This window comes from Ctenopharyngodon idella, chromosome 2 (assembly GCF_019924925.1).
Source record: "Ctenopharyngodon idella isolate HZGC_01 chromosome 2, HZGC01, whole genome shotgun sequence".
In the NCBI taxonomy this organism is placed as follows: domain Eukaryota; kingdom Metazoa; phylum Chordata; class Actinopteri; order Cypriniformes; family Xenocyprididae; genus Ctenopharyngodon; species Ctenopharyngodon idella.
This window is the reverse complement of record NC_067221.1, coordinates 40,046,586-40,060,510: the sequence shown is the minus strand read 5'-3', so window position 1 is coordinate 40,060,510 and position 13,925 is coordinate 40,046,586. Positions and strand designations below refer to the sequence as shown.

The 13,925-nt window shown below is 37.8% G+C and overlaps 1 protein-coding gene across 1 annotated transcript in view; it reads left to right on the top strand.

Annotated features, from left to right (window-relative positions):
• LOC127498431 (potassium/sodium hyperpolarization-activated cyclic nucleotide-gated channel 2-like) overlaps positions 1 to 13,220 on the top strand; it is a 68,806-nt gene extending 55,586 nt beyond the window's left edge. The window contains exon 9 of the mRNA XM_051867764.1: positions 1,105 to 13,220. Coding sequence (XP_051723724.1) covers positions 1,105 to 2,042 — 938 coding nt within the window. The 3' untranslated portion in view covers positions 2,043 to 13,220. The remainder of the gene's footprint in view (positions 1 to 1,104) is intronic.
• Positions 13,221 to 13,925: the final 705 nt, after the last annotated feature.

Sequence of the window (13,925 nt, the reverse complement as noted above, 5' to 3'; positions counted from 1 at the left end):
CTTGTGAAAAAGAAGTACACTTTAGCATATTTTAAAAAGAGTACTTATTAAGGAAATAATATACTTTGAAAGAATATACTTAAAGGGTTAGTTCACCCAAAAATGAAAATTATCACATAATTTACTCAACCTCAAGCCATCCTAGGTGTACATGACTTTCTTCTTTCAGGTGAACACAGTCGGAGTTATATTAAAAAATATCCTGGATCTTCCAAGATTTATAATGGGAGTGAATAGTAATTTGGATTTTGAAGCCCAAAAAAGCACATCCATCCATCATAAAAGTAATCCATACGGCTCGAGTGGGTTAATAAAGGCCTTCTGAAGCGAAGCAATGCATTTTTTGTAAGAAAAATATCAGTATTTATAACTTTATAAACTATAACAACTGGCTTCCGGTAACGGCCATACACGAGTTGCAAATTAAGATATTTTTGATGAAATCCAAGGGTTTCTGAACCACACATAGGCAGCAACATCACTGCACCTTTTAAGGTCCAGAAAGGTAGTAAAAACATTGTTAAAATAGTCAACGTGGTTCAACCTTAATGTTATGAAGCGATGAGAATACATTTTGTGGGCAAAAACTAAACAAAAATTACAACTTTATTCATCAATTTTCCTTGTTTAGGTTCGAACGCAGACTCGTTATTGGCCAGCTCCTGCATCAGCATCACATGCATGTATGCGTCGTGGTGCTCACGTGTTCCACTTCGGCCAATACTGAGTCGGCATTCGGACGTACTGTAAACAAGGAAGCCTGCACTGAGTTCACTATGTCAACTACGTATGACAATGGTTCAAATTGTTGAATAAAGTCATTATTTTTGTTGTTTTTATGCACAAAAAGTATTCTTGATGCTTCATAACATTAAGGTTGAACCACTGCAGTCACGTTGACTATTTTAACCATGTTTTTACTACCTTTCTGGATGTCAAAAGGTCCAGTGACGTTGCTGCCTATGTGTGGTTCAGAAACCCTTGATTAAAATCTATTCCAAGTCTAAAAAAAAGAAATACTATCAAAACAATTACATGTAGCTGAACAATATATCATTTTCATAATACAATACAATAATACAAAATGTTCATCTCTCATTACAGGAAAAAAGAATTCCATCCTAATGAACAAAGTGCAGCATGACTTAAACTCCGGAACCTTAAACAACCGCGAGAACGAGATGATCCAAGAGATCGTGAAGTACGACCGAGAGATGGTGAAGCTGATCGATCTACAGCGTCCACGTGCCATGTCCATGACGCCCTCCATCCCTGGCGGGATGTTTGCTCCGCCTGGCCAATCGCAGGGCACCTCTGCCATCGCTACTCTACAGCAAGCAGTAGCGATGAGCTTCTGTCCGCAGTTCGGTGGCCCTATGGTCGGTCCAAGTACCATGCAGTCACCAAGGATGGTCCGACGGTTCCAGGTGGTGCAAAGCCTTGCCAGCCCGGTTTCAGTTTCTCCTCAGCAGTCTCTGCCACCGCTTGGCACGTTCGCCGCTGTCGCTATGGCCAGTCCGCCAGTGCAAAGTCCGCTAGCAGCGGCAGGTGGACGAACTTTCCAGTACGGGAGTGGCCCGATGGGTGCGCGCTCTGGATCTCAATTGTCGCTCATCCAACAGCATGTTCCCAGTCCCACACGGCCCAAGGGATCCCAACCGTTGCACCAAACGGGCAGCTTGACCCAGGACGACAGAGCCCTGTCGGCTTCGCAACCCTCCCTGCCACAAGATGGCGCTCCACCCGTTGCGCCCAGCCCGCCACCATCGACCCACGTTTCCTCGACATCGATTGGCCCACCTCAAGCACCCCATCCTGCCGTCCCGGGGCCTTCCGGTGTCCGGAGCGCATTGCCTCAGAGAATGGCACTGCCACACCAGGCGTCCGCAGCCGCGGCTGGGAATTACCCGTCCACACCGCCCCCTACAGGCACTCCGCCTGGCGTAACGGGACCGGACTCGGCTATACGCAAGAAAGATTCCATAGTCAGCCTACCCGAGACGGACTTCACAGCCAGATCCCGGCTCTCGTCCAACCTCTGACGAGAACTCTGATACTGTTTGCAATACTTTTTGTGAGTCACAGTTCGTTCTTTTTGCTCGAGTACCGCGCTCGTAGGATGGCTTTTCATAGGAACCAAAGGGAGGGCATCAGACAGACTTAAGGTGCGGTCACATTTACCATTGCTCGGTGAAATTTCAAGGGCGAAATTTACATTTATGCATTTAGCAGATGCTTTTATCCAAAGCAAAGAAACAAAAGCAATTTGTCAATGTTCGTAATATACAATACCAGGTTTATTTGACAAGCTAGAGAAGAGGAGAAATGCAGAGAAGAGAAGTGCATTGGTTTGAGGTTATGGGGTGGTTAAGTGATTGCAGATGTGTCTTCAGCTGCTTATTGAAAGATGATGGTCTCATCGGTTCAGGTGTAGGTTGGCAGCTCATTTCACCGGAGAGGAACAGAGAGGGTGAAGGTTCTGGAAATACCAATAGGAATCCCCATGCAGATTTGACTCATTTTTAAGTTGGCCACTTGAATTCACCATACTGACCAACAGAAATCTGCTTGGTTTGAAAGTGAGTTCTGTGTGAGTTGTGCTTTATTTTGCCCATGACATTTCACTGAAATATCACTAATGTGACCGCACCTTTTCCACTACTAGATTTAACGTCTAGATTCACAAGGTCGGATGCCTCGACTCCACCCGCTAGTGTAGCTAGTGCCGCCCCTGTACAGCTTCTGATGCCTCTTAATATATTTGTCTTTATCGTCCCGAGTGAAAGGGAGAAATCCTGTCGTGTGTTACATGATGTTTTCCGTAGAGTTCATACAATGCAATCGGGCGACTAGAAAATCAGGGACTTGCAAGAGATGACAATGATGCTTTGCGAACGCGTTTTGGAACGTCTCCATTCTTTCTGTATAAGCTGTACTTGTAGCAATCTAATTAACTGTCTTTCACTTTGTTGTAAAATATCAATGAAAAAAAAGTGTAATGGACCGCTGGTCGATCTTATATCTTAATGTAAATAAGGAGGTTAAAAAGGGAAAAAAAAAACAAAAAACAAGTTATAATAGAAAACTCACAAATTGTATTTACTCGAAAACCAAAGTTGAGCTTGAACACAAGTTTTGGTTGTGTCTGTGTCAACTGAGAAAAACAAGTCAAATGGAAACGTCCTCTATTTAACTGCCTTGATTCCAAGTTTAGAAGCCATATACATGGTCTGTGTGTGCGTGTGCGTGTGTATTTGTGCACATATGCTTATTATTGTGTTTTATCGAACGGGAGTGTAATGCTTGCGTTTTTACGTCGTTTCGTGTCGATAAAGGCAATACTTCACTGCATCGGGGTTGCACTGAGAGTTGAGACTTGAATGCAATGGGTCTTTTGCAGAACTCGTTTAAATTAGCAGGCAAACCAAAATAATCATGCTGTTTTCTGTGATCCATGTTGATCTGTACATGCAATATAATTCTGCAATATCCTTGCCCTGCCTTTTATATGAAAGCTTCATATCGCGGCATAAGCAATTTTATCAGCGTCATTCAGAGAATGTTTGAAACCTCATCTTTTAAGGCACTGGATAAGGTTGTGCAGCTTTCGCAATATGTTATAAAATTTGTCTTCGTTTTCTAAAGTCCAGCAGTACATGTAATTTGTCACTTTATGTTTGTAAGGGTTTACGCAGTTGTGAATTTCAGTGATGAAAACGGGTTTTATGGTCTTTGTTTATTTATTTATTTATTTATTATTGCTGGGAAGCACTGCAGTCACAATAAAATAAAAAAGTCACAATTTTGAAAGTCAGTAAAGGTCAGAAAGGTTGGTAAAACTTAAGAAATCGTAATACTAATACAATATAAAATAATAAAAAAAGAGTATTATCTATATAATGTAATATCATTGTAAAAATATAATATCTTATATATCTATTCATTTATATTATACAGTTTAACAGTGGCATTTTATAACATTGCGTGTTCTCCCATTGTCGCAAAAATAGATTCTGATTTGCACAAATGACTGAGTATTTAAAACATGCTGCATATTAATGGCCTGTAAACATAATACAAAGTTCATGTGTGGGCTCAGTTTGCAGGCCTGTGAGCGCTGGCTGAATTGTTGATTTGTTAATTGAATAGATGTAAACTATTGGGTTGATTTATGAACTTGTCTCTTTACAAGAATGTAGTTCGTTTGTGTTTGTTTCATTGTCAATTGCTGCAGATTTTTCTCACTTGAACTTTGAAATTGTAAATATGACGCTGTAAATTATTTTATGTGCAAACCCGGGCAGTAACCTAGGAAAAAAATGATTTTAGAAAAACAAAAATGAGATTGGTGCATAATGGGTTTTGAATGTATGCTGAATGGCATTAATGATGTGACCTGAATATTAACAACTGCCATGTAAATAGATCAGTGATAATTCATGCAAAATGGAAATTGTGTGTATTTGCTGATTGTTTGTAGCGATCACGTCCTAGTTACTCTAATCAGATACGTCTAGAATTCTTTTATTTTTCTAAGTCTTGTTTCTCTGACGGTGGTCCATATGTGGATTATCGTAACACAAAGCACACTGTGTCCCATTATTGCCCTCTATAGGACAGGTATCACCACATTCCCAGGATGCACTAAATTATTTTTGAGATTGAAATAGGCAGCTTAATCAATTGAAACAAAACCAGCAAACAAAAGTTTATCTTCAACAAGATTCCCCGAAACAACAGTGTACTGATTACTATCGATTGACTTTTGCACGCCTGCATTTACACTGCTAACCAATTCTGATTTTATCTAACTGATATGCACAGATCAGATCATGTTGCATACATGTTTGTGAAAGAACACATATAGAACAGATCATATTTTCTACATCTGATTTGGGTCGCTTTCAAATGTGGTTCTGAATCTGTGTTTGGTCATCTGGTCGAAATCTAAACACTTGTATCCAATGGTCTGAAATCATCACTTGCTTAGCTAAGGTTAGTGGGTTCATTGGAATTACTACAATGCCTGTTGTGTATTAAAGGTTTAGTTCACCCAAAAATTCTGTCATTAATTACTCACCCTCATGTCGTTCCAAACCGTAAGACTTTCATTCATCTTTAGAACACAAATAAAGAGAGATTTTTCTCCATCCATTCAAAAAGTTCATAAAAGAAATCCACATGAATTGAGCGGTTTAATCCAAGTCGTCTGAAGAGACCCGATCGCTTTATAAGATGAATAGATTTAATTTAGGCTTTTAGAGTTTTGGGGGTATAGACTTTCAATGGAGGGACAGAAATCTTCATTTGTGGTCTGAAGATGAATGAAAGTCTTACTGGTTTGGAACAACATAAGGGTGAAAAATGTAAACATTTTGGATCTGTGCATTAGGCTTTGCAGTGTAAATGCAGCACAACACAGTGTCTACACTGGAAATGCATATATATATATATATAAAATATGGTTTAAATTAGATGACCAGATAACAGAAATATCACAAACTGGCTTTGAACACATAAATTGACTTTACTTTTATGCATTTGTCAGATGTTTAAGGTATACATTTCCTTAGTTCATGCATTGTCTGGGAATTGAACGCATAACCTTGGTGTTGTAGCATAATGCTGTACTGTTTGAGCAACAGGAAATTAACTCTTTCCCCGCCAGCATTTTTTTTTTTTTCTCCAAATTGACAGCCACCGCCAGCATTTTTGATCATTTTCACAAAACTTTCATGGCCCCCAGAATATTTTGTTGTATGAACAGTGTTGGGGACAGTTACTTTTTAAAGTAATGCATTTCAATATTGCGTTACTCCCTAAAAAGGTAACTAATTGCATTACTTAGTTACTTTTTATGAAAAGTAATGCGTTACATTACTTTTGTGTTACTTTTTCTCACCTGGGCTGGGCTTACTTGTTAGATCTTTTTTTGTTGTTATTAAAAAACAATTTTTTTTGGCAGATGTTAAGGCCTTTCCACAAAAAGTGAAATAAATAAGCCTAAAGAGGAAGGAAATGCATACTTGCGCCTGTACAGTAGAGGGCGCAGCTCAAACAAACCTTTCAGCTGTGCTGCCATTCTGGATTAAAGAAGAATAGGAAACAGGAGAAGAAAGTTCAACACTCTTATTTCTAAATCTAATCTAAAGTAATTTTTGCTTTTTAGTATTTTTGAATTAGATCATTGAAGCAAAGACATTGGTTAATAAAGTGAGATTAAAGGGGCTCTATGTAAGTTTTTGACTGTACTAAAGCATAAAAATACCATAATATGTTTGCAGATATTTATTAAACATGCTGAGTTCACATACTCGTTTCTCTGAAAACCATTGCTACAGCCAGTTATTTTACTTTGAAATTTGCGTTCCGTGTCGGAATTTCTGTTTTTGTTTCCGTCTGTGCAAGACCGCACGTTGCCAATATACCCAATAGTATTTCGCCACCCCGGGTTGCCAGTTGGCGGAAAACACATGCAGCGAATTGCAGCCATGGAAGCCAGCGAACAAACTGGGTCAGAGATCACAGATTCTAACCGACCTAAAAAGCCTCAGCATCCATCTAAAATCTCTATGAACGGGAGCATATTAAAACGCGATATCAACTCATCATAAATCAATAAATCAACTAATTATCTTACAGTGTGTAAGTCACCTCGCCTTCCAATGTTGCTCCTGTTGCGTGTCTTCAAACTGGCAACCCGCGAGAGCGTCGATCCTGAGGAGGAGGGGGCGGGGCGAACAATATTTTGAATTTGAACTGCAGTACCCATTTCAACCACTAGCTGTCATTCTTACATAGAGCCCCTTTAAATACATAAAGTATATTTGTGTAATTTAATCTAGTTAATTATAACAGGATTGCGTAGAATTCTGAGTTTGCATTTCACTGTTTTTATTCATTTTGAGGAATACTGAATGTTTTTGTGCAAGTGAGATGAGTAAATGCATGCTCACATTTAGTCTAGAACTACAATAACCATCATGTTCACACAGCACCTCTGACCTTTATTTCTCTCAACATGAGGACAGAAGAGCTGTTAGTCAATAAATCTGAAAGTGAAAGTGAAAGTGAAACGTGATGGCCAAGTATGGTAACCCATACTCGGAATTTGTCCTCTGCATTTAACCCATCCAAGTTCGTGCACACACATTAGGAGCAGAGTAGTGAGTAAAAGCTGAAAAAGCTACTTGCGTTACTTATTTGAATCAGTAACTTAGATATTTTGTTGTAAATTGAAAAAGTAATGCGTTACTTTACTAGTTAGTAATCTGATTACGTAACTCAAGTTACTTGTATTGAGTTACCCCCAACACTGTGTAAATATGAACATGCAATATATCAAAAGAAAGAGCAGTCTCTGCTTTTGAACAGACAAAAAACATTTTATTCAAGCTTCATGAATTCTTTTTTTATCAACACTTGAATGTGGGTAAGTGTCATTAAAAAAAAAAGCAACATTTTGAACAAAAAGCTGAGAAAAAAGTTTTCGTCAAAGAGTTCGTCCACATGGGATTCAGAACAATGATTTCTTCCATCAACTCCCCCAAAGCTTCACAGTCCTTTACCTCGTCCTGGGTCGACATTTCATGTGGGTCGACGCGATAACTGCCGTGGGGGGTGCCGGAACGCGATCACGATTACTACCTGGGGGAACCCCCACTTGGACCGCGGGGCCACCTCCCGGAGATTTGCTTAGGGCCCCCAATAATGTAAACACTCCCCTGTGATCGTGTTATAAGCAATGCTTCTATCGCTTGTTTCTGCTTCTTCTTCACTTGTGTTTTGATCCAGAGATTCTGTACTCTTTTGGAAAAAGTGTAATGGCGCCCCCTACCATATCACAGTGAAAACATGGAATTGCTGAAAAATTTCATCAATGGTGGGGAAAGAGTTAAATTAATTAAAAACATTATTTCAGACAGAGGGGGGAAATAAATGGTCTGTGCAGCATGCCAGAAATAGAAAAAGGGGCGTCTGTCAACTGAAGGCATTGCAAACAGCTCTGTTGATTATAATGGCAGTTTGGTTTTGAAATTTAGCTACACGGCGCTCTCATCTGGTGTAGACACGGTGCAAAGGCATAATTTCAATCAGACCTAAAGAGCCCCAATAAAGCCAACTGAACCTCCACACACATCTCCTGTAACATAAGAGTCTGATGATATTAATCTGAGAAAGGAAGCTAGGAAGTGACAGTCCGTCGACCAAAAGGCTCAATGAAACTTTATCACAGGTTTGCAATGTAATCTCTCTTATTTGGTTTCCCAGTAAGCACATTTAGTGCTGTTTGATTTCCTGCGAATAAACCTTTCGGTTCTGCTAGGGCTTTATGTTCTTTCGCCCAAGGACACAAACTGTGTTTTTATTTGTTTCAAATGCAACATCCACAACCGTTGGTCGATAAGGAAGGGTATGGCAGTGAATGTATGCGAATATCTAGACCGTTTTATTTACATATGTACACACATTTGCATATGTAATGGTTTTAGCCCTAATTAAGCTGCTGTCTGATTGTTTGAATGGAGATCGCAGCCAAATGTGAGTATTTTAGCGTTGCTCTACAGCAGACTCATATAGTACCCGTTCACGCTCACCGCAGGCCTCGTCTGCCACTGCTGTTAAGTCATCTGTGTGGAAAATGTGACAGTTTTATTCTGCTTTTCCAGCGCGGAAAGGCTGGCAGATGTGAGCGAGGCAATCTTCCCTGCAAGCGCTTGAAGGACAGGCGGACAGATTGACTGAACATTCCTCCATATTTCCCGGCATCAAATGTAAATCAGGGTACTTTATGTTTCTGTTATGAGAAGTGTTTATTTTTTCTCTCTCTGTCTGTCTGTTTATTTTCTGTTTTGACAATGTGCCCCAATGCACAATGTACTGTAAATACCTAGTGCCTAGTATATCTAGTTTCCAAATAGTCTATTTTTAGTCGTATGTGGCTCTACGAAAGACAAAATGCAAAGTTTATGTGTCTTTTCTTTTTTATGAAGGGAATGTTCACCCAAAAATTGTTTTAAAGCACCTTCATGCAGCTCTTTTCTGTACAAAGTTCATCATGACCAAGTTTATCAAACTCCAAATAAAAAAAAACAAAAACATAAAAACAACCAAAAAAATTGATTTCTTACTCAGTATTTTGTCTTGTTTTCCAGTAGAAATATCTGCACATTCTTAAATCAATGTTAAGTCTTGTTTTTCCAAGAAAAAAGTATCAAAATGAAGTAAAAAAGAACGAATATCTTCCAATAGGTTAGAAAAATAAACTTAATTCTTACCCCACTGACAGATATTTTTTATTGATTTAAGCATAAACTCAATTCAGACTTTTTAATTTTGAACAAGAATTTGCTTCTCAAGTAAACTTATCTTGATTTAAGAGTTTTTAGATATTTGTAATGGAGAACAAGACAAAATATTACATATGAAAATCATTTTGTGCAGTATATGACGATTTCATGTCTTCTAAAGTCAGATTCCAATTTAGGCTGTTATTTATGAGTGAATGAACTACTTTTTTGTCTTTTTTGAAGCTTGACAGACATCGATCTATGAACTGCCGCTGTATGAATAAGCTGTGTGAAGATTCTTCAAAATTTCTCTTTTGTGCTCCATGGAAAAAAAAATAACAGTATACAGATTTGGAATGCCATAAGGGAGACTAAATAGACAGCATTTTTATTTTTGGGTGAATTAATCCTTTTAACCTTGCAATATATGTACAGTAGCTGCTAATTAGTGTTAGTGAAACCAATAACCCAGCATAACCTCCTCGTGTGGGGAAACACGACTTGCACATTTCTGTTTGTCTGGAACCCTGAGCTGCATGTCTGTGTATGGGACACTGAGTGAGAAGTTGTTTTGGATCTACCAAAAGCCAGACTTTACTTTCACACAGTTCTGGTTTGAGGTTCTGGGGCTTTTGCTGTTGCAGATCATAGACATCACAGCAGATTTAATGATGATGAGACTTTTTAGCACACAGGTTATTTTTCAGGTTGTCCTATTAGTGATTTCGAGCACAATTGCACATATAAACAGCAAATGCAATAAGATGTTAATATCGCAACTGTATCACAATCCTTCTTGCATAGTATTTTTGTCTTGTTTTCTATTAAAAATGTCCAAAAATGCTTATATCAAGATACAAGATAAGTCTTGTTTTCTGAGAAAAAAAAAAAAATAATCAAAATTCACAGGGAAAACAAAATTATTTTTCTTATCCAATTGGCAGATATTTTTTCTTGTTTGCAACATAAACTTGCTTAATTTTGATTATTTTTTCAGTAAACAAGACTTAATATTTGAGGTCATTTTGCTTCTTATGTATTTGTATCTTGATTTAAGAATGTTTAGATATTTGTACAGGAAAACAGGACAAAAACACTGAGTAAGAAAATCATTTTGCTGTGTTGGGTTTCTAATTTATCAACATTTTTATTTTGAGGTAAACATGAAATGGCATCTGCAATGGATTTTACTTCTATAATGTGACATCCGAGCGCAACAGGATATTGGGAATTGCTTGGAATGGTCAAAAGTTCGGTTCACACCAGACATGGAAAATGAGTTTGGAGTGGATTATAATGAACTCTCTCGAAAACCGAGACATAAAGACGGTGAATGGGAGAACAGCAGCAAAGCCTTGTTTTTGTGTCATGTGGACCCAGTTCTGTTCAGAGACATGATTTTATATGTAAAGCCAGACAGTTTTTGTGTGAATATTCATGTGGGAGCTTCCAGCTTTGTCAGTGTTAACATATCATCAAAAAGGGTTTTAAAAAGAACAAACTGACTTTGATAGTGCATATACATCCGTAGTGCCGTGACTTCTCAAAGCTGTCTCACTCTGTCTTTAGTACCGTGTGTCTCTCTTTCTGTCCGCTGTCGTTTCCCATACAAGCCATCCAATTAAACGTGGTTCAATGAAACGTCAGATTAGGCTGGTGTGGACTAAATGGATCCGGATTTGTGTCTATTTCTGCTGACCCAAACCCAGCGAAAGCTCTGATGTGGCTAATGCTGCTGTGTCCTCTGCCTGTTATTCAATTCAGCTCCAAAGGCTGTATGGAAAATCAAGTGATATTTGTTTGTCTCACTTACAAAAATGTTCCGTGGCGGTACCAAGATATCATATACTAACGTCATTCTGTTTTAAAATATACAGTATATACTATGGTACTGATTTAGCATACCATGGTATATAATTGGTGCAAGCAGACATCACAAATTTGGTTAAAAAAAATTAAATTATGATTATTTTAACTATTGCAATTAAGATTTATATTTGTTAAAAAGACTCCCAATTCTATTTAGTTAGTTATTTTTTTTATTTTTAAATTATTTTATGGTACAATATGGTAAGGCTGTGACTCAAATAAATATAAGGGACTAAATAAATTTTCTTATTGGGCCAATAACGATAACATTAAAAATGAACATATATCGGCCGATATATTGTGCATCCCTAATATATCCCTAATATAAGAAATAAGAATATTATTTATGTATATATTTAGCATCCCATATATATATATATATATGCAATATATGGAATGCACAAAATATCAGCCACCATATCGGTATCGGCCGATATATGTTCATTTTTTATGTTATCGTTATCGGCCAAATAAGAAAATTTGGCCGATATATTAAATCCGATAAATGATGGATTATTTCCTTCAGCTGAGACACTTCAGATGCACACTGTCCACCATGATGGTTTTGAATTGCTTGAAATATGATTGAAATCACTTCAAAAAAAGAAAATACAGTTAAGTGCAACATGTGCAGCGCAAGTCTGTCATATAGGCTACATAACATTATAATGAGAACATTATAATTGTGTGCTTGGGACATGGCTTTTAATGGTGACATTTTTGTCTAAATAATCAGGCTCTCAAAAATTATATACAAATTTGGATTTAGAATTATCGGCCAATACATCGGTTATTGGCTTTCAAATATAAAGAATTATCGGTTTCGGTTATCGGTTTCATCCCTTTTGCACCGATATGAAAATTTTGGCCGAAACCGATAACCGATAATTCTTTATTTATATATATATATATATATATATAAAGGATATATAAGGATGCAGAAAATTTATAATATTTAAAATTATTTAATTATAGCATGGTATTAGTATCACTTTTTGCATGGTATATTTTTTGGGTAAAACTATGATTCTGTTCTGTAAGCGATGAGTCTGGCTTTGCTGCTGTACTCCTGCTGATAATGTGCTGTATTTTTGCGTGAGGATGTGTGTTCTCTGCAAGAGCCCTGAGCTTTAATCACTGTTTGCACTGTTTATGTGTGATTCCCTCCTCTGAATGCACTCTCACTCACTCCATTGTGCAGATATTAGTCAGCCGTCCCCTTTGAAGGTCACACGAGGTGCACTGGGCTAGAGCGGTTTTGGTCCAATTGGCAGCATGATGAGTCCCTGGCACCCTCTCCGTCACTCCATGTGCCAGAATCATTCCTGCAGCAGACCCATCCCTCTTAGTATTAAACCATAATGGTTCCAACTCCAAACGCTGCTTACGTCATTCAGAGGGCTGCGACAGCTTTGTTCTGATAACTGCCCATAGTTCCAGCCTGTTTCACTGTGTTTACTCAACAGGACTGGAGGGAGAAAACAAAATAGCAGCTCATGAGACCTCCTGCAGAAGCGCAACATCATAATCTGCTTGTCGTTTATGACCTGTGGTGGTGTCGTGCCAAATTCGACCTCTCATCAAAATACAGCGCCTGTTGAACCACTAACGGCAGCTGTGTATCTGATCATGTAAATACAGTCATTCTTAATACTTGACATATTATCCCATTCAGTAAAAATATGTTTCTGTCCAAAATGTATTTCAAATAGATGGCTAAATACATGCTAGAGACAGGGAAAGGAAGAGGGAAGGAAAATAAATTCAATGTATTATCCAATGTACTGCAAGGGACAAAAAAAAAAAAAAAAAAAAAGTCCAGTCTTAAAATACATTTTAGGTAAATGCTAAATGTTTATAGAGGAGAAGAACACGTTTAAAGCGATACTATGAAACTAATGGGATTCTGCCAGCTGATGTCTATGACTGCAATATGCAAAGTCTCCTGCTTATGAATATTACCCCTTTTCAGTAATCTGATACATCAGTGACGATGTTGTTGAAGCGTTCCTTACAAATATTGACTTGTTGTGCAATAAAAAATAACATTGGCATACAAAATTAATTGTTTTATTGTTTTCGTTTGCGTCCTGTCATGTTTTTTTAGAAGTCAAATTACTGTATAATTTGGTGCATTTACTCCATCAACCAATATTTTTATGTTGTTGCATGTGTAAACAGGAAATGGCTATCTGTGAATTAAGCATAATGTGGATGTAAAGAACCACTTGATGCGAAGCGAAGTGCATTCAAATCATCTAATGCACAGCTAGCCGTGGATTATCCTGATTATACCATGGTCATTTGCCAGCATTGATAAGTTAAAACTGTTATTGATGTTTGCAGTGCAATATTTGATCTGGAAGGATAAAAATGACAGTTATTTTCATCAATTACTGCTCGTTAGATCTAGCATTCTGCTCACTTTGAATTAGACACAGAGATAAAGTAGTGCGGTACAATTACATTAATTTGAATGAATGAATAATAGCATTTATTTGCATTAATTATCGAGAGGTGTGTGTGTGAACTACCTGCGTCTGTTCAGCATCTCTCTCTACTAGCAATGAAGCTGTGAGTTTAATTACTTCAAAAACAGCAATGTTACCTCCTCATCACTGATAAAAAAAGTAGCGATTTAGTAGCGAAACTTTTTAATTAATAAAAGCCACAGGGCAGTGTTGATAAAAAAGTTTCTGTGCTCCTGAATGTTTCTGTGTGTGCGCAACACAATCTCCCGGATCTCTCTCTCTGTGTTTTTGTGTG